The sequence below is a fragment of the Thalia democratica genome, chromosome 3, assembly GCF_965202585.1.
Source record: "Thalia democratica chromosome 3, ktThaDemo2.hap1.1, whole genome shotgun sequence".
In the NCBI taxonomy this organism is placed as follows: domain Eukaryota; kingdom Metazoa; phylum Chordata; class Thaliacea; order Salpida; family Salpidae; genus Thalia; species Thalia democratica.
Window position 1 is genome coordinate 37,385,810 of NC_139167.1, and position 26,087 is coordinate 37,411,896.

At 27.2% G+C, this 26,087-nt stretch overlaps 4 protein-coding genes across 4 annotated transcripts; 2 read left to right on the forward strand and 2 right to left on the reverse strand.

The window, feature by feature from the left end:
• Positions 1 to 2,541: 2,541 nt before the first annotated feature.
• Positions 2,542 to 5,741, forward strand: LOC145832245 (uncharacterized). The gene is made up of 5 exons (XM_082939566.1): positions 2,542 to 2,643; positions 3,655 to 3,831; positions 4,609 to 4,808; positions 5,187 to 5,352; positions 5,565 to 5,741. Exons 1-5 carry the CDS (start codon positions 2,542 to 2,544, stop codon positions 5,739 to 5,741), a joined length of 822 nt encoding a protein of 273 aa, XP_082795692.1.
• A 393-nt stretch (positions 5,742 to 6,134) lies between these two features.
• On the forward strand, positions 6,135 to 8,265 carry LOC145831951 (uncharacterized). Its single transcript, XM_082939309.1, has 5 exons — positions 6,135 to 6,236; positions 6,663 to 6,734; positions 6,967 to 7,122; positions 7,714 to 7,876; positions 8,129 to 8,265. The coding sequence occupies exons 1-5, from the start codon at positions 6,135 to 6,137 to the stop codon at positions 8,263 to 8,265; spliced, it is 630 nt and encodes a 209-aa protein (XP_082795435.1).
• A 4,276-nt stretch (positions 8,266 to 12,541) lies between these two features.
• LOC145831806 (synaptotagmin-like protein 2) lies at positions 12,542 to 20,871 on the reverse strand. Its single transcript, XM_082939148.1, has 10 exons — positions 20,711 to 20,871; positions 20,282 to 20,407; positions 18,780 to 18,845; positions 17,551 to 17,696; positions 16,359 to 16,488; positions 15,404 to 15,522; positions 15,187 to 15,315; positions 14,114 to 14,237; positions 13,314 to 13,454; positions 12,542 to 12,842 (listed from the first exon to the last, which is right to left on the reverse strand). Exons 1-10 carry the CDS (start codon positions 20,858 to 20,860, stop codon positions 12,768 to 12,770), a joined length of 1,206 nt encoding a protein of 401 aa, XP_082795274.1. The 5' UTR covers positions 20,861 to 20,871; the 3' UTR covers positions 12,542 to 12,767.
• A 457-nt stretch (positions 20,872 to 21,328) lies between these two features.
• LOC145832246 (putative ATP-dependent RNA helicase DHX35) lies at positions 21,329 to 25,669 on the reverse strand. Its single transcript, XM_082939568.1, has 2 exons — positions 24,506 to 25,669; positions 21,329 to 22,244 (listed from the first exon to the last, which is right to left on the reverse strand). The coding sequence occupies exons 1-2, from the start codon at positions 25,657 to 25,659 to the stop codon at positions 21,329 to 21,331; spliced, it is 2,070 nt and encodes a 689-aa protein (XP_082795694.1). The 5' UTR covers positions 25,660 to 25,669.
• Positions 25,670 to 26,087: the final 418 nt, after the last annotated feature.

Below are 26,087 nucleotides of genomic sequence, written 5' to 3' on the forward strand. Positions count from 1 at the left end.
CCGCAAAAGTCTGTGCCTAATAAATCCGGCCAGTTATTTACAAATATTGGTTGTTTTTTAAACGACAAAATAGCACTTAAAAGAATTGGTCTTAGGACCTGGTGTACGAAAAAACTTTTCGTTTGTAGAGTCGTTCACCATTCAGATACAGTTTAACTTCTAGTCCAGAACAATAAAAGGTTGCAAGAAATAGCCCGACGACTATTATTCGGTTGAATCTTGACTTCTAGACAGCAGCTTGTGAATTAGAAACACATTAGTTCGTCAAAATCAAAATTAAACACAATTTTTGTTTCAGTTTGTTCGACAAAATAATTGGTTGCAGATTTTAAGCTATTTGATTATATTGTTTTGGTCACTCTATAACCCGTAAGGATAGAGGGTTACTTAAATTAATAAAACTGTAGAAAACTTGTATAGTTATAGTATATGTTATATCTACACTAAACTTTAAACTTAACTAATACTAATAATACTGAATGCTATCCTATATAAACTACATATTCAAACTAGAATGACAAATAAAAGGTTTAGTTATTATTAAAGTTCAAGTACACAATTTAACAATAATATAAAGTATATCATACTTTAGATAATACTTTAAGTAGAGTCAAAACCTTAAACACAATTTGAATCTCAAAAATGGATGTTTAAGAATGTTTAAACTCATATAAGAATTAAGCACATACTTAAACTTCATATTATAAAATATAAATGCTCTCCATAAAACAATGAAACTAGTATAAAGTTATTTTTCTGGAAACTATATGTTGACCTTCGTACTAGGGGCACAAAGTCGTGGCTCGATATGTGTTCAAAAAACTGATGAGTATATATATATATATATATATATATATATGGCTATATAATGCGCACGAACTGTTGCATCAGATTTTTTGATTGACACGTCATAGGAGTCACGAGAATTACACTTCTTTTAATTCTCTTTGTAGAGCTTTTTCTTTAACGCTTGGTAAAATGTGAGTTATTTAAAACTTTCCATTAAATCAAAACGCTTTATCAAGTGTAATTTGATATCCTTTACAACTCAATAAGTTTTAAAACAAAAAATAAACTTTAAGTAAAAAACTCAGTATAAGCTAGGAAATAAGTTGTCAAAGAACAAATACAAAATAACTTGTAGTCACATGTATTATAAAATATTTTGGTCAAAAAATAGTTAAAATTACTGATACGGTATCTTTGAAACAACAGTAAAAACTGAAACCAAGAAAAAAATTGCGGGTTACTTTATTTAATAAAATAGTATAGTTATAGCTACATTACACCTGCACTATAAACCATAACTAAGGTTAAACCTGACAAATACTACTATAATGAATGATACAGAGTACTACTTTATGTGCACAAACTATGCACATCATGTGAGTGTTTTGGTTATGTTATTAAAAAATAATATATAATGATACACACTAACAATATAAAGAACCATGCACAGAATGATAATGCAAAAACTTTATTTTAGAATTTATTTAAAATTGAATTAAAACCTTAACAATGTAATTAAGTATAAGGGAAGTACATTTTAAAAATGTATAAGTTAAGAATTAACTTCTTGGAATCAGTCACTTATATAAGAAATAAACAGCTAAACTAGTTACAAAAAGAAACAAAATAAATTTTAATTTCTGAAAACTGGCACTGACTGTTATGGGTTGTGGTTCAAGTCCATTGCTCAAAAACAAATTAGTGTATATAGTTGCAATTAGCTTATTTTTTGTTGCATCAGACTGTAAATTTTCTCTTAACTGTAGCTTTAACTTTGTTGGATCAGTTTTCACATTAAAACATATAAGAACCAAAAAATGAAACAGAATATAAAAGATGCCATTTTATTACAAAACAATAGATTTTTTATTGAAATTATGTTTGTGGGAATTAACAAAAAAAATAGTTACTAATAATTGAAATATAGTTAAAACAAGTTTATTTAATACAAATTTACTCTAAAAAAATGTGGTGAAGCTGCAAAATTAGTTTATTTCCAGCAATGCTGCAAATTACGAGTTTGTTTGTTTAAAGATAGACGTAAACATGTTTGTGTTCAATACCTAGTTTAAACTAACTTTATAAAAATTGCTATATGATTTTTTTTCAAACTTTAAATGTTTAACTAAATAACTAGTTTTATTACAAAAAAGTTTATAATGAAAGATCAACACATTGTTTTAAAATGTTTTTTTTTACAGAAGATTTAGACTAGATTGTTATGTTTAAACAATATGCTTTAAATCATGAATACCATTAATAACAGTATTATTATAAATACTAAAATAAGCTTTCAGACTTAATGTACTCTAAGTTTCCTAACGTCTAACTTTAATTCTTTTTTGAAAAAGTAAAATATTTAGGACAGCTACTTTTATAATTTATTCCAAAACTACTACTTTAAGATTAATTATAGTTTGTGTTATAAACGTTACTTTTCAAACTTTTTTGAGCAATTAACAATTTTTGAGAAAATATTTACACTTTTCTTTTACGTAGAACGTTTTTTTTTAAATAAAATAAACAAAAAACATGGTCTTAAAAAGCCAGCAACCTGATGTTGTGGTTCCAAATGAAAACTTTGGTGCATACATGCTTGAAAGAATGCGTGAATTTGGTAGTAGAACTGCAGTTGTTAGTGTTTAACATTTGAATTAGACATTTTTAAGTTTTTTATTATTAGTAGAACAAAAAAAACAAACAAATAAAAGTCTTTATTGGTAATTTCAAAAATTTATTTGTAAAAACTAAGACTTCTTTACAAAAAAGGTTTAAATTCTAAAAAAAAGTAAAAGAATGGTAGGTAAAAAGTTTTATGAGTACTTTTAAAATATAGTGGCTAAGTATTACTTTAAAGCAGAGTTTCCCAAGCTTATAAATAAACTTATTATAGGGAAATATTGAAAATCGCCTGCTTTTTTTAGATATCACCCCTTTGCTAGTTTATTATCCATTTAATTTTTGGTCGTCTTACTAATTCACATCCCCAATAGCTAAGATATTGCTTCTTTTGGGAAACCCTGCTTTAAGGTATAGGATACTTTTCATAAGTATAACGTTATACTTAAATTAGGACTACGTTTGTCTAAGTTACTTTAAATAAATGTCAATAAAATTTTCGACAAAAATTTTGGTTTAAACAAACATAAAGAAGTTATAGATAATTAGTAATTTGTTAGAATTTTTTTTTAACCATTACATTATAATCAGAACTTAAAAAAATTACTTAAAACATATTATAAATAATGAACTTCACCACACGACCAACAACAACAGCATCCGAGACATCTTATGACCGGTTTCCTCGGATACTGTTGTTGTTGATCGTGCGGTGAAGTTCATTGTTTATTATTGATGGCTAATAAACATCTCAACTTTGTTGATGATGGCAAAAATAAATACTATTTAAGTAGTTAAAAATATAAAAGAGACACTTATAAACTTGTGGAAAGTTTACAAAAAGCAGAGAATAGTGATAAATATAAACTAGTTTATAATGGAATCTAGTTCTTTACAACTTTTAAGTAATAGATGATAAAAAAAGTTCTCGATAAATAAAGAGTTTTCTGTATTTTTTTCTTAAATGTTTAAAGTAAATTAAAATGTATTTTTAGCTTTAAAACGAGTTCTTTATAATTTCCACAGATCTCGGCTGATACCAACTTATCTTTAACATTCGATCAGCTTTGCCACGAAATAAGTCAAACTTGCCAGCTACTTGAACGTTATCTTAGACTACGTCATAATGACGTCATCATGGTATGTCTTCCGAACATTGCCCAGTTCATCGTTTTGTTCACAGCTTGCGCCATAAAGTCAGTCGTAATAACAACCGTAAACCCTAATTATACTGAAGGTAAATATCCACAAACATTTCTGTTAAATTATGATTGGTTCGAATTTCAAAAGTTTTAAAGCCTAAACAAAAAAACCTTACGTATTATTTAGTTAAAAGCAGTATAAAATTACATTTATTTGACTAAACTATCTAAAAGTATACTTTAAAAGATTTTTTTTTATTTCTATAACTTTTTTGTAGTCTTTTTATTTTGCCAAGTTTTTTTTGTACGACTAAAAAGATTAAAAAGTTAAGAATTTACTGTAAAAAATATACATTTGTTTTATATAAAAATAATGAAGATAGAAAATTTCATTTAATAACAAACTAAAAACTTATTTTCAAAGAAATAGCCAAATAAAATATACTTGTTTTCATAAAGTGCTTTTATCTTAGGAAACTTTCTACTTCTTTGTCGATAATTTGTAGAATTTAATAAAATATTCCAAAATAATTCAGATGAAATCGAACGCCAAATATCTGATTCAAATGCGAGCGTGATTTTTTCTGTGCCTGAAAATGCTACGACTGTTCAGCAAGCAATTCAAAAGTTCAAAAATAAAAAAGTTTTATAGTTTTCTGTAAGATTTTAGTTGGCAAAAGATCATTGAAAACGTGCAAACTTTTTTTTTCTGATAAACCTAAGATTGTTTGTAATTTTTCGGTTTTATGCAAAAAGTTTGTTTGTTTTCACAAATGTACACATTTTTCATTGTGATCGTACTATTCATAACTTAAAAGAAATCTAAAACTTTCAACAGCATATAGTTATCGGTGAAAAAAGCGGATTCACAAACTATTTCGAACAAGTAAGTAACTTACCTCATATAGCGCCGAAAGTGGCCGAAGTAAACATTTACAAGCAGTGTTTGGTTCTTCCATACTCAAGCGGTACTACTGGGAGACCGAAAGGTGTTGTCCTCAGTCACTACAATTTTCTGTCATCTTTGTTCGTTAACAGGTAATAAGAACTACTTATTTATAAGAAAAATTTTAAACTTTTTTGTATTTTTTGTAAATAATTAAAGTTGTTATTTCATACTATAGTGAGCTGTGTAAGTTTGTAATTTACCCTATGACTTTTTTATGTGTTGGTTTAAATTTTTAGTGCTAAGCTTATGACCATTTAGTTACAATTTTAAAAAAATATTAACTTTAATTCCCTATACCACAGAGGATAATAGTTAATTGGAAAAGTTTTACTATTTTCGCTATACTTCTTTAAAATAGTATCACTAGGATTCTTTTATATAAAAACTAAAATAAAATAAACTTTTCAAGTATCAAACTTCATAACTTGTATAGTAACGTTATTTTCTTACCAAAAATCAATTGTAAGGTTCGTATGGGCTGGAACAACAAAAGACGTGGAATATTTAGTTTTACCGATGTTTCACATATTTGGTATGTGCCGTGTATTTACCGCATTAGATCAAGGAGAAACAGTAGTGCTGCAGAAGAGATTCTCCCTAGAAAGCTTTGCTCAATCCGTACAAAAATACAGAGTAAGTAGCTAACATTATTAGTTGCATTGATTCCATTTAAAGTATTTCTCGAAGTAAAGTTTTCTTTACTTGTAAGACGACGTATTTTTGGTTCAAGTGAAACAAAAAAAAAACAACCCCAAGTTTAAACCAACACTAAAAGAGTGAATTGAATAAAGTCGTTTTTGTTATTTTATTTTATAAAGTTTGAAGTTTTTTAAACAACACAAAAGGTCACAGTTGCGCCACTTGTGCCTCCGATGCTTCTACTACTTTCTAAGAACGACATGACATCCAAGTACGACATGAGATCACTAAAGACTCTTTTTATCGGAGCAGCTCCAATCCCAGTGACAGTGATTAACTCTGTATGTTCAAAGTACGATTGCTCAGTAAATCAAGGTAAATAAAACTATCTTATTATGATAGGTTTCAATTCCACATGTAGTAGCTAAGTAAGTAACTTTCAAAATTTTATTACAAAAATATAAAACAAAATGAACTATTTATTTATAATAAGTTGCAAATGGTATATAAATACGTTCAAAAACCTTCCTATAATAGTAATTATTACAAAAAATTACAGTCTTATATTTACCACATTCATGTATAACCAAACCGTTGCTTAGAACAGTTAGCTGACGGTTTTTACAACTTTTAAAAATAACAAAAAATAAAGAAAAAATTAATACTCTCCCATAAGGAATAAAACAATGTTTTTATTTCTGTAACAAAATTTAAAAACGAAAAAGTGTTTAATCTAAAATAAAAGATGTTTAAAATTTACATGTTAAGGTTGGGGAATGACAGAAACAACAGGAGTTTCAGTTTTGTTTTCGCACATGGCAGGATTGAGAATGGTTTGTGACGAGGGAAGCTTACTCGCCCCAATGCACCAAGCTAAAGTTAAAAATCGTCTAAAACTTTTTTGTTTCATAACATACATACCTTGATAAGTTTTAGACTAGCTTAACTATGATTCTTTCGTTCTTTATTTTTGTATAGGCATTGAAATGAATAATTTTTTCAAATATATACAACGACAAAAATTAATATTAACATTACTACTTAGTTATATCCAATATACATATATGTGTTTTTTAAAACACCCTTTTTTGCCAAAAAAAATCATGTATATACTTGCAGTTAATGTTTACTTTAAGTTTTAGAAGTAAGTTTTGTAACTTTTAAGTTTACAGCTACTTCACTTTGTAACTTTGTACATAAGTTTGAGGCCTGATATTGATTTATATTCTAATATCCAATTTTTTTTTGTGTTTTAGGAAACTAATACCTTTGTTTTGATTGGCAAAGTATAAAATTTTAAACAGATTGTTGACATAAGTACAAATAAGGAAGTTGAGTCAAAACAAACAGGAGAAATACTGGTGAAAGGACCTTCAGTTAGTAACTTTATAAATTTCAAAACAAATATACTTGTATACAATTTTTCTCAATTTTTTTAGTAATAACTTAATAGTAAACACTTTGATCTGAGGAATTTAAGTTAAAACTAATTTGTATGTAACTCTTTACTACACAACTAAAAAAACGGTTTTATGAATAAATTTAAAATATTTTTTTCTTGATATACTATCATTAATAATAAAAATAATAAATTATTTAAATAACAAGATAATGCTCGGCTACTTCAACAATGAAGAGTCAACAAACTCAACGTTGGAAGCGGACGGGTTCATGCACACGGGAGACCTTGGATGTTTCGACGAGCATGGCAGAATTTTCATCGTCGATCGACTGAAAGAGCTGATCAAGTACAAAGGGTTTCAAGTTAGTTGTTTGCACTTATAAAAATATTAATTTTTTCCTATGAGGTTTTGAAAGCAAGTAAAGGATATAAATTCTTATATTTTAAGAACCTATTTGCTATTTTATCATAAGTTTTACTTTAAATTCATAGCTAAACCATAAAATTTGAAACTTAACGTTGGAAGTTTAACAAGCTAACAGTTTACTTATGTTAAATTATTCTTAAGCCATGTCGAACTTTTATTTAAGTTCTAAAAGTCTAAAGAGTTAATGTATAATTTTACTCAACTTATACTTTTGAGGGTTTGTGCTTTGAAAATAATTTAGAAATAAACTCATTTGTTATACAAATTTGAATTATTAGTAGTTTTTTATTAAAGTAAAAATAAAAAGAAAACCTAAACTGAAATAAGTTAGGATAATTTTTTTATATTACAACTTTTTCTACTATAAATATTTTAGATTAATCTTATGTTTAAGTATTACATTTAAGCTTACAAAATTTAACCTTTATTAATTTATATATACTTTTTATACAGGTAATTCTCATTATGCTCAAGTTTAACTTTTGTTGAAGTAGTGTTCAAAAAATTATAAAAAAAAAAATAAAAGGTTGCACCCGCAGAAATAGAAGAAGTGTTGTTACGTCACAATAAGATTGTCGATGCAGCCGTCATTGGAGTTGCTGAAGAAGAAGCAGGTGAAATTCCGAAAGCGTTCATCGTGAGAAAAGACGAAAGTTTGAGTGCTGAAGAAGTCAACAATTTTGTTAAAAGTTTGTTTTATTATTACTTTCAGGTTTTTAGAAAAAAAAAAACCATAAACTTTTACTTTTTTAATTTTATAATTAGACTAATAAAGCTTAAAAATAAATTGTTTCGTTTTTTACTTATTATTATATTTAATTTGATAACAAAAGTAAATTATATTCTCATTTAATTAGCGTTGTTAATCAAAATATATGTAAATTGATATACACACGGCCTAGGTATTTTTATGGCAATTTTTTAGATTATAATTTTTTCAGATAAATTATCCTCCTACAAGCAGCTGAAAGGTGGGATTGAGTTTGTCGATAAAATTCCTAAATCTGCAAGTGGAAAAATACTGAGGAGAGTTTTACGTGACAGAAATGTGAAAAGTGTTATAACTTCAAAATTATAAATATTGATTTAACTATACATTTTATTCATTTAAACGAAAAGCCATAAAATGAAATTTTATTTGTCACTGTTGCTTAAACAATTTCAATCGTTAAAAACATGTAATCATTAATAATGAACTTTAAAAGCTTTTAAACTTTTCAATGTTTAAATTCATTTACAATACTCTTGCGTTTTATCGAGTATATTGTTGATAAATAAAACCACCACAGTTTTTATACCATATTAACTTAAAAAAAAAGTATAGCTACAGAAGTTTGCTTGATACTTATTATATTTTAGTGATTTATTGTGTTTTAAAGTTTTTTGATTAATGAAGCTTATCATACTACAGTCTAAGAAGCTAAAAAAAATGGATAACATTTTATAATAGTGACTAACAAGTTTTATAAATTTCTTAACAAACATTAAAAAAAGCACCAAAGGACACTTTTCTACTGTTTATACTTTTTCAGTTGCCAGTTATAATAAATAGACTTAAAAAAGTCTTAACATTACATCATTATTAAGCATAAGCTTTAGACATGTCTTTAAAAAAATGAGTTTTGTAATAATTTATTGTTATAAATTATTAGACTTTTATTTACTGTACAGTTCATTAAGAACTAGATTTTAATTATGTGTATAGATAGAACATACATTTTTGTCTACTTAATATGTTTAAAAAATACATTACTAAATTTTGTTATTAATAGACATGTTCTAGCATTTCTTATAAATAATAATACATTTGAAATTATATAAAAACAACATAACAAAAAAAAAGAAGAAATAACTTATGCAAAGTATTAAACTATTAACCAACGTTCTCTAATAAATTCGCTTAATTAAATAACAAAGGTTTATATTTAAACTGCTTATGTTTATAAATGCATTTTTAAATGAGAATTATTATTTTTTAAATTTTTATTAACTCATAAAAGTATTTATACTTTTTTTGAACTTAAAACATAGAATAATCACAACTTTTTGACAAGTGACACCCTTAGCTAGATGCTTTACTATAAGGACGTTTTTATAGCATCAATACAAGAAATGAGTTTCATTTTTAGAATTTTTAAGTAATTTTGAACACATCATTAAATATGCTCTTTTATTTTAGCTTTTAAATAATTCGAGGTCTGACTAATATAGCTGTTCTCGCAAAAGCAATTAATGTAAACAACAAAACTACTGTATTTATCAGATAGTTATTATTTACTTTTATGGGAGAGATTTTAATGCAAAAATAAATATGGGTTTAAGCAGATTAAAAAAAACTTTTTATGTTATGTGTTTTTTATAATTTTTAAATAAGATTGGTTTATTTATGTAAATATTTTTAATAATTAAGATGTATATCATTAATTGGTTTATTCCTTAAACATCTCTCAACTAATGTGTCTAGATACCCGTTCTTCTGAATTTTATCCTTTATCACATAAGTTTATTAAGAAAAATACTGGAGAGCTCTAGCCTAGCGTCTAGCTATAGTACAGTGTCGGAATTCGCAAAATTTTTTGACCTGTATAACTTATCTCGGTTAGATTAAAGTGGTAAATTTACCATTCTTTTTAAAGTTCAAACTTCAAAAAACTAACTTTTTTCATCAGCTTCATTAATTGTATAGTAAACTTTATCTAATTTATAAAATAATAAAGAAAAATCAATTTTACAAGTTGTGTTAATAAAGCAATCAGCCAGATACCTGAAATATTTTCCTCAAAATCTAACACCATCTTGTACTCAAGATGACCTGTAAAAGTGTAGCTACTATTGGGCTGTAATAAAAGTTATGAAATATTCTTTCGTTTATAAATCTAAGACTTAGCTAAGTTCGACCTTAGTAAACAAATAATAGCCTTAAGCTCTTAATGTGCAATTATACAGAGTGATTAGTAGTTTTTTAAATAGGACTTAGTTGTTCATTTTTAGTCGAAAACTAAACTTGAGTGTTAAAGGTTTTACTAAAAGTTTAAAACTAGTTAAAACATATAGTTTATTTATTTTGAGTGTGTTTTATTCTACTGCCTGTGATAGCTTTTTAAACCAAGTAACTCAAAGTACTTATTAGAAGGTTTCTTTAAAGCCTTTGAATAGTCTTACAATCTAGTTACAATTTAAAGTTAGTTTCATAATTTGTGCTTGCTAGTGCTTTTATGACAGACTTCATTAGCACCAATTTCCATATTGAACAAACTCACACATTAATTGCACAACTGTTATACTTAATGGAACCCAGGCCCTAATTTTACTTTTTGCATTTTTTTCTTTGACTTTTGTTGTTAACTCGTCTAAACATTATACAATTTAATTATTTTTTAAAGCGACTATTTTTTATCTAAATATCATTATTTTATATCTACAACAAAAAACTTAATACTTTTATCAGAAGGCTAAGTTATTAAAAAAAAATTAACTAAATAAAACTTTTTATAAAAGTTGCTGGTCATTAGTACACTACATCACCAGTTTTAGATGTTAATAGAACCAATTTAGTTTGATGATATAGTTTTATTAAACTCTAAATAATTTATACGTACTATTTTGTTTGTAAATAAAAAAATATACTTGTTTGTAGCAATATAAAATTAAAACATAAAATTGTAGAACTTTTAAGCTTATAGGATTTTCAATTAAAAATGTTTGAAGGTAAGTATTTATTCATTAAAATATCAAAATTTAACTTCATAATTATGAGTAGTGATTTTATAGACATTGTTATACATACATATTGATATAAGTTAGTTGGGTATGCAACTCGATGACTGAGAGGTCTTTTTGTGTACCAGGTCCTTGAACCAATATTTTTTTTTTTGTACAAGTGAAGTAAAATATTTTAGAGTTTTTCAAAAAATATCAACTTAACGATTTTTCCACTGAAATTATGACGCTTTTATACATCATATCATAACTAGCAGTGTGATTTGATCAGTTTTAATTTTTTTTAAGTAAAACTATTGAAATTTCTGAGCTGTTCAAGAAAATATTAATAATGCCTTAGTGGTCAAGATATTGTGATTTGTAGCCACATTAAAAACTACACGTTGATATTAATTAGACTAATGAGAGTAAAGGGCATGTGTTTATTGATTGAATTTATTATTGTATATTAGACCTTGAAAACTTTAACATATAAGTACATGCTGTCAGTAAAATGTGCTTGGTGAATTTTATAAAAACAAATAAATAAAACATTATAACAGTAAATATCATCCAGTTATTTAAAAGGAGATCTAAAATTAGCTTTAAAAAGATTCTTATAAAAATGATCCAGTTCCTACTTAAAATTTTTGTGTTTTCTAAAATGTACGCAGTAATAGACTATAAATTCCAATACGATCAATTTTCATCTGATTTTCCATTCAGTAAACTTTAATCGAATTTAGTAATATCAAAGTTTTTAATTATTTTTGAAACATAAAACAAATTTATCTAATTTTAAAACGTAGAAAAGCAACTTTAATATCGTTTCAAGAGTGGTAATGCTTACGTAGGTTCATAAGTTAAACAGATGCTAGGTTCATGTTATAACTTATTTAAAGTTCAAGTAATCTAAAACATCTAAAATAAACTTTAGTTTGTTTAAAAAGAGTTAAAATTAAGTAAAACATTTTTTTAAATAAATATAAATTGTATAAGGCTTGCTAAATAAGATAAATGAAAAACAAGGTTTAGAAATTAATATATATAAATATTATTAAGGGATAGTAAGTAAGTATAAATTCTATATACGAACTAAAAACAAATATATATAATAAATATATACAAATAGCATCTTAGATCACATAAATTATGAACTTTACAACCAGTATTGTTGATATGACAAAGAAGATTGGAAAGAAAAGAGTTAGGTGGGTAAAATTTTGGATGATAATTAAACGCGTATTGAAAATGAGCCGTTCCCCTACATACTACTAAATAAAAAAAAAAAAACTGCTGTGTACAGAAAATTTGAACGCACTGAATTTTTTTCTAAAGCTAAGCTTTTGTTATTTGTAGTAATGTTATAACTAATATTACCTTGGTATTTCTTATCCAAAACAATAAACAAAAATAACTTAACAGATTTTTGAACTTATAAATTGTATCAAAAATGTGCTGTGTCAATAATTACAGATTATACATACTTTTCATATGACTGATATGAGCTTAATAACTTTTTACGCTCAGTCGTAATGAACGAAAATCACTAATTCAGCTATATAACAAGGAAAAAACATTTTTTTCATCACTACGTTTATGTTTGTCTTCTTCCATTTAATTACTTTTTTACACAATTAATAAGACACACGGAAACAAATAAATTTAAAGTGATCTGTCTTTAAACAAATATAATTGAAAAAAAAAACATGTTTAGTTATACATCTTGGAAATTTATAGAAAGATCTAAGATTTTAAGAAATATAACAGTGCAGTGCATGTAAAACAGTGATAAACTCACAGTGATTAAAAGAGCAAGTTAAAAGCTATTGCAAAGGATATTTGAGCGGCTACAAAATTGATTGGTAAAATTAAAATTGATTAGTGTACAAGCGTTCCGTTGTAGAGACGGAGTCTTGAGTTCGCAGAAACTTTCGGAACTCGAACTGAAATGGCCTGTATGAAGTTTTAAAACAAGGATGACAACATATATCATAACAAAGACTAAGTTCTGGAATATACTAGACTAAATGCACTTTAACTAAAGTTGAAAAAAAACCTAAAACTTAAAAAGTTTTTGGTTAAAAGTTTTATTTGTCAATCTTTTATTATGCCATTTTATATAAGCTTAATTTTATTATCAGTTTTATAAATTTTTTATACTGAGAAATTCGTTAATACATGCAGGAAATTTTAAAAGTTTCCGTCAAGAAAATTCAAACATTTCATTAAAAACAAAAGTTGTTATCACTTTGGTTAAGAATAGACCAGTATTTAACACAAAATGTCAAAGTATAAAAGTTTGGGTTTTCTTAAAAGATAGATCAACTTTTAAGATAAACCAAACTTTTTTTAGAAAGCTGAAACATTTTGAAAGCTAAACTTAAAAGACAACTCACATTTTTGCTAACAACATCAACAACTCACCTGATTTCCAGCTTGTTGTATTTTCGAAGAGAAAACAAAGTTGGGATGCAAATACTGGGCATGCGCTTGCAACGCTTGACTGAACTCACGTGACTCCATGTTGTTTGACGACCATCTGCTCCTAGCAACCACGCTGCCTCTCTGGTATCAAGGTTTTTGATTATATATTACTTAGTATACCAGAAACACTAAAATAATTTGAAAAGACACATTACAATAAAATCACAAAAATATTAATAATGAAAAAATGATTGCGATTTTGGAAAGCAAAATTATTATCATAAATATATTATTATTTTACTTACTTAATGAAGAAGTTTTTAAAAGTAGTTTTAAGCAATAATAATGGGTTTAAAACAAAAGCTTTGTTAACACTTTGAGGTAGAATTTATATATATTTAGTAGATGATAAAGACAAAAAATTCAAAAAGAAAAGTTGCCATACCAGACAATTTGATAAAATTAATGCTAATACATTATTACTATAGAAAATAATAATATAGTTTTATTAAACAAACCTCAGTTTTTTTTCATAACTTCAAAAAAATCTAAACCAAAATCAATAAAAGACTTCTCAATTAAAATTCTAATTTTACAGACGAAATTTATTTAGTGACAAAACTTAAGTTAAAAAAAATCAATTGTATCACTAATGATCGAAAATTCTAGTCTATTAGTTTTCTTAAAATATATTTAAAGTTAGTTTATACATTTATGTAACAATCAAATTTGCTTTGTGCTCACGAGGAACAGCAAAGCCAACAAATGACGTTGTTTATTTTATTGCTGCACAAACAAACCAAATCTTGAATGGGAAATTCGTCTTCTTCGTACGAACTTTTGAACACTTTTTCCAAGCTTACGTGCGTTTCTCCCAAATACAGATCTTTTTGCGTTCCGTCCAAAAACACCAATACGACGTACCTGTGTTTTGTTATGGTAATAAATACAACAATAAAACAAAAGTTAACACTAAAATCAATCTGTTTGTTGTACAAAATCAGCTATTGTGAAATTACACTTTTAGGTTAAGATAAAAAGAAGTAAAAGTATATTTTGTTTTAAATTTGTTATTTGTGAGAACAAATTTTGATAAAAGAATGTAGAGAAAAACTTGACTAATTAAAAGTTAAAGTATAATTGTAAACTTGTGTTAAAAAAAAACACTGATCCAGTTTAAAAAAAACTAGAACTGCTTAAAAACTTTCATTGTGGAAAAAATAATTTAAAGGGGTTTTAAAACCTAAAAGTTTATTACTAAAAAAGCCTAACATTTTACCTACTTATAATGTCAGTTATTACCAATTATTAGTTTAGTTAAGATGCTTAAAGCAGCACTGTATAAGGTAAAATTTAGGTTTTAGCATAGAGCTTAATATTTTTAAGGCTTAAAAGTACTTTTTTTTATAGTATCTAAAAGGTAATTATTCAATTATTTTTAAATTTTCAATAAACTTGAAGCTACAACAAATGAACAAAAACAAAAAACGGATGCATTAAAAGGATATTTTCACATAGTGAAACATGAAAAAAGTTTTTATAGAGAAGTAATAAGTTTGTTTAAGAAATATTACGTTTACAAAAAAATGCTTGTTAATTTTTGTATGAAATTTAATGATATATACAATTGATATTTCTTTTTGAATGTTATAAATAAAATTCATATATAAACAAAAAAAAGCTCAAATACTATGTTTAGTAACATTTTTAGGAGGAATAAAAATGTTTACAATCCAGTATTTAAATTCATTTACGTTTTATTGATAGTAATGTTTTTGTTTGGAAATTTAACTAATTGAAAACATTAAAAATACCATAAAATATATTAACTGATAAAATTTAAAAAAATAAAAAGTTGTACATAAATGCCAACTTATTTATAAGCTCTTCTTTCAGTACCGGCAACTCAAAAGTCTCGTTCCAAATACATTTTTTGTTTTCAATATTTTCAGCTTTTGTTTTGTGCAAGTAAGGAACTCCAGGTATGTAGACTCGAACTAACCTGCGTATAAAATATTTGACCTTGTTGAAACAATTATAACTGAAAAAAAAAATCAAGATACAGTGGTTTAGTTTTGAATGAAACTAACAACTGAGTTTCTTCAGCAGTTTTACCCACATTTTCAGAACTTTGTACAGTTATCAGCAATTTGTTTGGAATTTTGTGCTCAATCTTTACCTTTACAGAGCCTCCTATTTCTAAATCAGTCTGTGGAATCGATAAGAACAGTAAATTTCTGTTTATGTTTACAACAAATAAAATTAATAGTAAAAAAAAAACTATGTATTTTGCTTTTAAAAAACAAAAGCAATAAAATGTAATTTATATATTTTTGCATAATATATAAAAGTTATGACTTCATATTAGAGTTATTAGAAAGCTTTAAACCTTTAAAGTTTTTGTGTTTAAGTTTAGTAACTGTTTACACGAAAATTCAAGACTTTAAAAGAGTTACATCTCAAAACTTAAAATTTATTAGAAGTTCCAATTTATAAAAACTTTTTAGGAAAATAAACAATTCATAATCGCTTACAATAACTATAGTTTATTAAGTTTGAAAAAATATTTTGGCCATAACTCAAAGTATAGTTTGAAGTTGACAAAAATAAAAACTGTCAGCTGCAAATTCTAGGCGCTCCTGCTTTGCTAAAATTTTACTTCTCTTTCCTTAAAACAAAAAAACTACTTACTTTATATATGTTTAGGTAGGTTGTTAGGGGCATGGGTTCAGATTTAAACTTTTAGGTAAAGTGGGTAATGTACTGTTGTAAAACTACTTTACTTCATTTGCATAGTATTATAAATGAAAACAGTTGTAAAATATTACTACTGCAGCCGACTCAAACAAAATTGTACAACAAGTTCTAAATAATAAAGACAATAAAGGAAAAATAAGCTTTAAAAGAAATAATTCACAATCCCTTAACATTGTGCGAAACTAGGTTGTAAGAATTTGAATACGCTTTAACCAGTATAATGCTGCCAAACCAAATATACTTTAAAGAATCATTGTTACGTGTTAAACCAATAAAGTTTAAAAATACTTTTGGCTTCAGCTGCAGCCATTCTGTCTTCAAATTTTCGGATTTTTCTTTAATAAAGCAGCTTGCGTCGAAGTAAGCCTCACCAATGAAGTCGTCCTCTGTTGCTGCGTCGTGACTTAAAACTGAAAATCTGGAGAAATTACTTCAATTTATTATTGTAAATTATTTGACTTTGATGTAAAGTATCATACACATTATTTTATCTGTAAATAACTGACAAAAGAGAAGCAAGAGTGTTTTGAAAATATTTATACCTGCCCTGAAGAATTACTTTTTTTTTGGTTCACATAAAATATCATTGTAAGTTTTACTATCTTTTATTAGGTTTGAATGTCGACTTTAATAACTTTTCTATAAATTGTCAAAGAGAATTTTAGTTGTACATGAGTTCGTTAAGTCAAAATCTGAATAGTCTTCAATAATCAGAATTCTTAGATAAAAACACAGTAACAGAAAACAAAATAATAGGTGATGTAACCTTAACTATCCTAATAACTTTTATACCCTTGAAAATTGATTGAAGTTAGTGATCTACCGAATCTAGTATCCGGTTTCGGCCAGATAAGTCCTATTTAGATCCGGTTGACCATTGAATTTACCCTACTCGTTTTAGCTCCTTCCAGTTATTATTATATTGGTTATAAAATTCTAGAGCAGTGGTCTACACGGGGTGCTTGATAAAAAAACGATGAGAAATAGGTTATATATGTATTTGAGGAAAGAACTCTGAAAAAGACATTATATACTTTGAGGTCATGGCAAACAGCAGAAAAAAAAAAGTCTTAGGCGTACTTAAGGGGAGATTTGAAACTTACACTAGATATTAAGGAAAAAATTCAAAATAAAACCCGGTGACTGTAGATCACTAGTTAAGTTTTGTTTTTATTTTGGTGAAAGTAGATAATTAGATAATAAGCTTCAGTTTATTGAAACACTTACTTCTATATACATTAAATAAGCTATCTTAATGACTTCTGAGCAATATAAAATATTTTATCTATTTTAGATACTTAAAGTATAATAATGAACACGTTTAAAAATTATATACTAAAACAAAGTTAAACATTTAAAACCCAACTTCATTATTGTAATGCGTAAAAAAATCAACCTATAATTTTAAACAAATGAAAATTTTGTAATAAACAAAAAACAGTTGAAATTGAGAGTAAAATATAAAATTTGATAAGTTCACCTTAGCTGAGCAAACTCAAGATCTTTTTCATCGATTTGAAAAGAAAATATTTCATTATACACAGGATCAAGAGAGTTTCTAATAATTTTGGTTGTGTTCAAATATCCTTCAGCATTTTTAGGTTCGTGCTTTACCAATAATTCGACCTGTTTTATTAGATTTGAAAAAATAAGGTATGAAATCAGGTAAGTAATTTTACTAAATAAAAAATCAGAATTGAAATTTTCAGTCAATTTCTATACAATCCTAAAGCAAGAAACAACAAAAATGTAGTTTCCCGATGTTTATGTTTTTCTCAACTTTGCTTAAATAAAAACTCATAGAAATATCTAGAATGTTTAAAAACACTTTCTTTTAGTTTGTTAACATTTAATAGTATTTTCCATTTAAATGTATTTGAAAAGTAAGTTTTGAAAACGAAAGTAAAGGCTCAAAGAACTTTATCTTAATTTAATATCTCTATTTTATTTACTATTTATAAGTCAGACAAAACTAAAAACAACACTTAATAAAAAAAAACAATATATAGTCTATGTATTCCAATTGTAGTAAACTAATTTTGATCATCAATATGAAGGGTTACATTTTGAATAATAAGTAAAAAGTGTAAATAAAATGTATGTTAATAATATGGAAACGATAACAAAATATAAATGATTGTCGAAACACCGCATCAACCTATTTGATTATATAAGTTATAGCAGATTACAACTATTTGTCTTTAAAAACTAAGTTTAACAGTTTAAATCATAAAGTGAAGTTTAATTACTTAACCATGTTAATATAATTGTTCAATAAAGATAAGTGATAAAGCTTGTATAGGTAAATAAATTGACTAATAAACGCTTCAATTATAACGAAATACAAAAAAAGTAATTATAGACACAATTAAAATTCTTTTAAAGACATTAAGTTTTTACAAATAAAAAATCTTAATACTATTAAATTAAGTACTTAATTGGATAAGACGTAAAAGACCATATATCTTTCAATAAGAAGTTAAAAGTTTTAATTATAGGCTAAAAAACCTGTATGCAAGCTGTTTATATGTAAGAATATAAGAGTTAAATATAAAATCCCTTTATACATTTAACTTTATTTAAAGTATGCTCAAATGAATATTTTAAGTAAAAAGCTTTAGCAAAGAGTAAAAACTAGTATATTTTTTAAACAAAACATTAGAGTGACTTAATTTACTACAATCATAATAAAAAGTGCTCAACACAAACCTTAACATAAGAATCTGTTCTTTCTCCTCTAATATCTTTTGGTGTAAGATCTTGGGCTAGCAGTACCTAAAAATATTTAGAGTAAGATAAAAATAATCACTTAAAAATATTTATACATCGTTAAAATAATAGTTGGATATAAAAAGAAATTGAAAATTACTTAAAAATTACAAATAACATTTCATAAAAGGAACATTTATTTGCTTCTTCTAATTACAGGGTTGCCAAATGATTTTGTTTAATTTCTTCAAGGTTTTTAAAAGTACACGTTTTTGGGTCTATTTCAAGTTTAAGGTTAAAAACTGTGTAGTAGTATAACACCATTGTAAAGAGACTGTAAAGCTATTTTAAATACGTTTTTTGGTTAAAAAAATTATGATGACAATTTTTTTTAATATTTATGATAGACTTTTTGTGTCAAATCGAATTTGTACTACACTGGTTTCTGGCCACACTGTGATTGTTATACATACATGTGAGAACACTTATATCACTGCAATCTTGCGCAATAGTTGTAACGAATAACATAAATATTAAAAAAAAGTTACTTTTCTTTTTGTAAGTAGTCTAACTATAACAAATAATTTCGTGAAGTTTAAATATGAGCTATAGAATCATTAATTTCTGAAAAGAATAGCAAAAAAATAATGTATCAATCTTTTTAACACATTTCAAAACTATGATCTATAAGTGTGGACTTAAATAAATCTTTAGATAACTTCAACCAAAACCTAAATGAAAAGTAGCATTTTGATAAAACTTACTAACTAGTCGTAAAAATGTAAGTAGATAAACCAAAAATACTAGTTTTTTTCTGATTTGAAATTGAATGTTTTAGAACATTGCTGTTGTCCTTTTACTAAAATTTAAATTTCCAAGACATTTTATGTTGATTCGTAATCAGTTTTTTTTAGTTTCTAGTTTTTCTCAGTTTAATATTCAAAAAGTAATAATCAGTTTTTCGAAAGGAGTATTAATTTTGTTCCTACTAGTTGTTCTTAATATTGCAAGGAACATTTATTAAAAATTAAAGCTAAGTTGCTTTAAAAACCAAGGAAGAGATAAGTTTTAGCAAGTTTTCAAAAGTTAAGAGAAATCGGTAGTAAAAAATTTCTTCTTCTTTATTCATTTTTATCTGAAACTTTCACAAACAAGTACGAATTTAACATTAAGTGATAACTACAAAGTTATTAATCAGTGTAAAAATACACTTTAGCTTTTATAAATAAAAATAATGTAAAAAAAGTTTTACCTTATAAACAATTACTTATAATATAGAAAAAAAAGCTGACATAAAAATCTAAAATATGATACAAAGAACATAATAAGTTCTTAATCATGTTCCCTTTCCCAAAAAATCTGCATGTAAATTTGTTTTCACCTATTTAACAGTTTTATTGGAAAAAAAAACTTATCAACAACATTTGATATCGAGTTCTTAAAATATTTTGTTGCCCATACCAGGTTTTATATTTATAAACTTATTAAAAAAGTGTTCTTACTTTAACGAGCAGAAGTGACTGTGTGTATTTGCAGGACACTTTTAGCTCTCCTTGAATTTTACCAAACTGATTAAGAACGCTCGGGTCTAACTTTTTGAACAAACTTTTCAACTTGAACATGTTGTTCTGTGAAATTATTCATTATTTAAATTGGTCTGCTTATGTTTTTTTTAAGAATTTGACAGATTTAATACTAAATCTCATAAACATACCCTAAGAAAACTAAATAGCTTTAATTTAATATATTTAAAACGAAACATAATGTCTTAGAAAAGTTATAATTTTGTGTAACAAATGCTTATTGAAGAGTGTATAAAATATAAAATTCTTATAAATAAATATTTGTAGATAACAAAGTTTTGTGTGAAATTTTTTGGACTATATACTATGACAATAATGTAAAACAATTTTTGTTAAGAGGGTGCTAACCAAATATATTTGATGTTTTTCTTGAATCAATTCTTCTTCAGTTTTCTTATCAGCACCAGTAATATCAGCGGATTGATTTTCCACTATAACTCCTTCAAAATCATTTTCAGTTGAACTGCTTTGTTTCAGCACTGAACTTTTTGTTCCCATAGTTTTATATACTTAATATCTAGTTGGTAACAATTTTTGTTTAGAAAAAAAAGAGCTAAGAAAGTAAAGAAAAGATCATACTTTTTTTTTTATAGCACATTTAAATCAGTAAAATAAATAAGAAAATTGTAATTATTTAAAAAAAACTTAATTGATAAAGATTTATAATAATCTAATATAACGTTTATTTTAAATAATGCTTAATAAATGCTTTTATACAGTTAAACAGGTTAGTAATGTTTTCAACGATTTTTTAGGTTAAGAACTCTGATCAACCAAGTACACACTAGTAAATGTAATTAATGTTCTAATTTAAATAAAACACAATAATATTAACAAAAAATTTAGAAGAAAATATTAAAATTTTATACTTTAAAACAAATTTCCTAAGTAACAATTCCAAGGATGCGAAAGCAGCTTGACCTTTAAAAATACATGAATATGATTTCAAAAAAATAAAATAAAACGTTAAAACTTTGCTCTCTTTACAGAGCTGTCAGCAAAGTTTTCATGGTAAAAATGGGGCGCTAATTCTGTCAGCCACTCGGGCTTTATGACAGTGACGTCCCTGGCGAACAGCTTGGAAGTTTCTATCACCTCGTTGAAGACGATCCACTTGGGCGGCGATTCGGCGCTCAGCACCGACGTGGGATGGATGGTCAGCTTCACTTCGGTGTTGTGCAGCCCCCTGTACGTGCCGTCGCTGTGCAGCCTGGCCGCGTTGGCGAAGAACGCTGAAGTGATGCACTTCTGCACCACCTCAATGTCCCCGTCGCACGACTTCGGCTTTATGTTGAACCTGCTCAGGTACTTCACCAGCTGCTGCCGGATCCTGTCCGCCCGCTTCAGCCCCTTGTAGTTGAGGTAGTACGACCCGCACCATCCCTTCGACCTGTTTCCCTCGCCCACGAACGCCTCGTACACGTTCAGCAGGCTCACGTGGTCCCCCTCCGCCACCGCGAACTTCCTCTGCTCGATCTTGGCCTTCATCCGCTCGCTCCCCTTCGGAACCACGAACACCTGGTGCACTTGCAGCAGGGCGGCGATGCTGACGATCTCCTCCGAGCAGCCGAACTTTTCGCTGTCGAGCAGCAGCTTCACGAACGTGGGGCTCAGCGGGAACTCGGCCATCTTTTTGCCGGTTTCGCGGGTCAGCGCCCCGTCCGGGTCGACGGCGCCGAACGCGTAGAGGAGCTCCAGGGCGCGGACCATGCACTGGGCGGGAGGGGGCGAGAGGAAGGAGAAGCGGAGGACGTTGTCGACTCCGAGCGCTTTCAGCTGGAGGATGACTCCCACCAGGTTGCTCCTCTGCATCTCCGGAGCGGTGAACTCGTTGAGGGCATCCACGCAGCTTTCAGGGAACAGCCTGAACACCTTTCCGTTCCTGTGAAAACAGAACCTTTTTAATGTTTGTGGATATGGAACACACAAGGAAGAAAATTTAGCTAAGTGGTAGTGTGGTTTTTCATCACATACAGCTTAAATGATAACATTCTTAAGTGAATGTTATGAACAACAGTAATTTATAAAAAAAAGTTGAAATTTATTGTACAACAAATTCACAGAATACTTTTAAACAACTAAACTTGTCTATAATAAAGTTTGGAGGGTTGAAAAAGAGTATGAGTTGCTTGTAAAAAACCTAAGAAAAATAATATTTTAAAGAACATTAGGCAACTTTAGCCATTGAGCTAACAACTTTACATAACTTATATTTAAATATAAAATCAACATTAGTGATAATGCCCTAGTTTTATTTAAATTAAAATAGTTTGAGGAAATTAAAAACACCATAACTATATAAACACTTGTTTCAAAAAAGTCATTACACAATATTCTGGTTACAAATTTGTAAAGACAAGAGTTAATTTTTTAAAGTAAATAACATAATCAAATTAATTACTTTCTATTTTACTTTATTCTTTTACTGTAAATAGTTTACAATAAGATTTTTTGAGGACTTATAATCTTTCAAAAAACATCAAGTTATAGATAAAACAAAAGTACTGTTCTGTTAAGGTACTGTTAAGTTTAGTTTTCCCTACAAGTTGCTACAGAACTGAAAATTTCCTGAAATTTATTTATTTCTTAATATTAAATTATAGCTGTTTTGAAAATTATAACAATAACAGTTTTTTATGCTAGACTGCAAGAGCTGCTTACATATGTTTTTGTAAAAACTTACAAGTCGTCGTTGAAGACCAAAGCACAGCGTTTAAATCTTATACTACATGAAATGACAAACAAATATTTTCTAAAGAAGTTTAGATCTATTTAAAAATATTAAAACTAAAAACATGAAATTTTAATAAGCCATTTATAGCATATATAATATCAAAAAATTCTTCACATCAAAAAAAAATTATCAGTAAGAATTATACTAAACATATTATTTTTAAATTCTTTGACTATCTTTTCAATCTAAATTAACTAAGTTATGTTTTTTTATTTATACAGTTAATGCTTTACAAACCATTCAAACAATTTTAGTAAAAATGGCTCAGGACATTAAAGGATAGAGTGGCCATTTAAACTTGAATCTTTATGTTTTTACTTTTTTGCATCAAGTGAAGTTTAAAATACTTAAAAAACATATATCAAAGCAAATCGGTAACTTAAAAATAACAAAACCTTTTTATTTCTTTAATCACAGACAGTTTCAAATTTATAAAAATCACAAAAATTTTTACTAAGACTGATAATAGCATTTTTAAGCAAGTTAAAAAAGTAAGCTATGCTTACTAGAAACTAAGAAAACTATTTTATAAAAGAAGTCAGACAACTTTAAATATTGAACTAACAATTTTAATTTAACTATCAATTAAAATATAACCTATATGTTAAGAAATGTTACTAATGCTCTAATTTTAACTAAATATAACTAATTAAGTAATATTTACAAATAAATAAAATTACACAATTTACATGGTTTAAAACATAAACTAATATTTTCATACTATCTTCAGGGACTTTTTTATATACATTGTGTATAACATTTTGAATACTATTCTTAAAAACCTTTATAAACTGGTGACAAAAGAAAGTTTAAAAACAAAAAGATATTAAACTAAAAAAATAAAAACTAGTACTATTTTAATTATCATATTACAAGTTTTATTTAAAAGTTAATCAATATTTAATACTTTTTTACAATAAATTTATAATATCTAAAAAATGAAAATATATTGGTAGTCTAATGATATTATTGCAATGCTAGATTACCTGAAATTACTATTTAAAAATCTAACAAAAAGTTTATTACAATCAAAAAAATTTAAAACATAAAATATGGTATTCAAAAATGTTTTTTCTTAAGTATTTGATTTAAAAAACTTCAAGAAATTTATTCTTAACATTTAAAAAAGCTCTTTTGAAAGGTTACTCTTAGTAAAAATCATACTGAATATCAGTTTTTAAAACTGTTTAATAATAGTCTAAAACAAGATTATATAACTTATGTCTTTTATTCATATACTAAATGTTTTACAAACTGTTCAAACAGTTTTGGTAAAAAATAAAGTATGCAATAAAAAAAATAAAAACAAGTTTATATTTACTTTGCATAACTTGGTTGTTAAAAAATAAGCAATTTTGAAATTAAATGTTTAATTTTAATTATTTACAAAACAAGATAACTTGAATTACCTGCAACGGCCAGCTCTACCTGCTCTTTGTTCAAGAGACGCTTTCGAAGCTTCACAGACCACCAACGACTCAACTGCTGTTTTTGGGTTGTAAACCTTCATTTTCACAAAGCCACAATCCACAATGAAGTTTACATTGTCTATGGTCAAAGAGGTTTCTGCAATGTTTGTGCTGACAATCACGCGCCTGGTCCTCCTGCTGTTTTTTTCAAACACCTTCATTTGTTCTTGAGGAGGCAAAGTGCTGTACAAAGGCAATACTTTCAAGTGCCGCTTGTTTCCTTCGCTCTGAAGGTTTCTCAAGTGGTCTATCAGCATTTGAACTACTTTTTCAACCTCGTCCTGGCCCGTCAAGAAGGCCAGTATGTCCCCTTCCTCATTTGAAAAGTGAATTTGCATGACAGTGTCAAATGTTGCTTTCAAGTAGTCGCTCACTGGGTGTTTACTGTAAAAAACTTCAATCGGATAGTTTCTGCCCTCAACTGAAAGCAACGCCGGTTTGCTGTCTTTTGTTGTAAAAAAAGCTTCAAACTTTTCCGCGCAGGCAGTTGCAGATGAAATAATCACTCTCAGGTCTTTTCTTTTGCGCTGAATTTTTTTCAGCAAGCCAACACACAAGTCTGTGTTTATGTTTCTCTCATGAGCTTCGTCTATCATTACACAGGTGTACTTTTTCAACAAGGGATCAGACATCATTTCACGGAGTAAAATACCTTCAGTCACATACTTAATTTTGGTTGTTTTGTGGTCACAGCATTCTTCAAACCTGATAGCGTATCCAACTTCATCACCAAGTATGGACCCGCATTCTTCGGCCACTCTGGACGCGAGGTTGATTGCTGCAATTCTCCTTGGCTGAGTAACAACAATCTTTGAGTCAAAAAGCCACCCTGATTCCATTAGGTACTGGGGAACTTGAGTGCTTTTCCCTGACCCAGTTTCACCGACAATGATCAAGGTTTGGTGATGTTCCAAAAGGTAAAGTATGTGGTTCCTGTAATTAAATATTGGCAGTTTATTGCGCTGATTGCTTATTGAAAGGTTGGCCCATTTGTTGTACACTATCTCCTGCTGTCCTCTTTCCTGCAGAACTTCTTCCTTTGGTCCTTCAGTCCCTGGTCTCCAGAACTTCACTTTTCGGCTTTGATTACTCATAGTTATTTAAATTAAATCTGTTTAACTAATAGTAGTTTTAATTACAACAAGTTTAAGAAAAAATATGTGACTTATAAAAAGAAAGTATTATAAAATTAATTGAGTCTAAAACTTAAAAACATATTTACATTAAATTAAGAGATAAGTTTAAATTAAACGTTTAACACTCATAACTTTAGAAAAAAGTATAACTATTTCATGACTGTAAAATACACTGATAATTTTTTTACTAACAAAACTTTGTTATTTTACAATAAAAATTAATATGTTTTAATACACAATTATTATAATCATCTACTATAATATTGTATAAAATACTATTTAAAACTTGTCTTTAAGTTTTTTTAACTCATCTAAATGAAAATCTAATTAAATTTTTACATTTATTTTTTAACATTTCCTAATTATTAGCTTTTGTTTAGTTAAAT

Excerpts from the sequence above, each read along its gene's own strand:
- LOC145832245 (XM_082939566.1), top strand. The coding sequence starts at position 2,542 with ATGGTCTTAAAAAGCCAGCAACCTGATGTTGTGGTTCCAAATGAAAAC. Across the intron at positions 2,644-3,654 it reads TTGGTAGTAGAACTGCAGTT|ATCTCGGCTGATACCAACTT; the intron begins GTTAGTGTTTAA and ends TAATTTCCACAG. Across the intron at positions 3,832-4,608 it reads CTTGCGCCATAAAGTCAGTC|CATATAGTTATCGGTGAAAA; the intron begins GTAATAACAACC and ends AACTTTCAACAG.
- LOC145831951 (XM_082939309.1), top strand. The coding sequence starts at position 6,135 with ATGACAGAAACAACAGGAGTTTCAGTTTTGTTTTCGCACATGGCAGGA. Across the intron at positions 6,237-6,662 it reads CCCCAATGCACCAAGCTAAA|ATTGTTGACATAAGTACAAA; the intron begins GTTAAAAATCGT and ends AATTTTAAACAG. Across the intron at positions 7,877-8,128 it reads AGTCAACAATTTTGTTAAAA|ATAAATTATCCTCCTACAAG; the intron begins GTTTGTTTTATT and ends TAATTTTTTCAG.
- LOC145831806 (XM_082939148.1), bottom strand. The coding sequence starts at position 20,860 with ATGGGAACAAAAAGTTCAGTGCTGAAACAAAGCAGTTCAACTGAAAAT. Across the intron at positions 17,697-18,779 it reads GAACAGATTCTTATGTTAAG|GTCGAATTATTGGTAAAGCA; the intron begins GTTTGTGTTGAG and ends CTAATAAAACAG. Across the intron at positions 14,238-15,186 it reads AAAGAAGAGCTTATAAATAA|GTACGTCGTATTGGTGTTTT; the intron begins GTTGGCATTTAT and ends AACAAAACACAG.
- LOC145832246 (XM_082939568.1), bottom strand. The coding sequence starts at position 25,659 with ATGAGTAATCAAAGCCGAAAAGTGAAGTTCTGGAGACCAGGGACTGAA. Across the intron at positions 22,245-24,505 it reads GGTAGAGCTGGCCGTTGCAG|GAACGGAAAGGTGTTCAGGC; the intron begins GTAATTCAAGTT and ends CTGTTTTCACAG.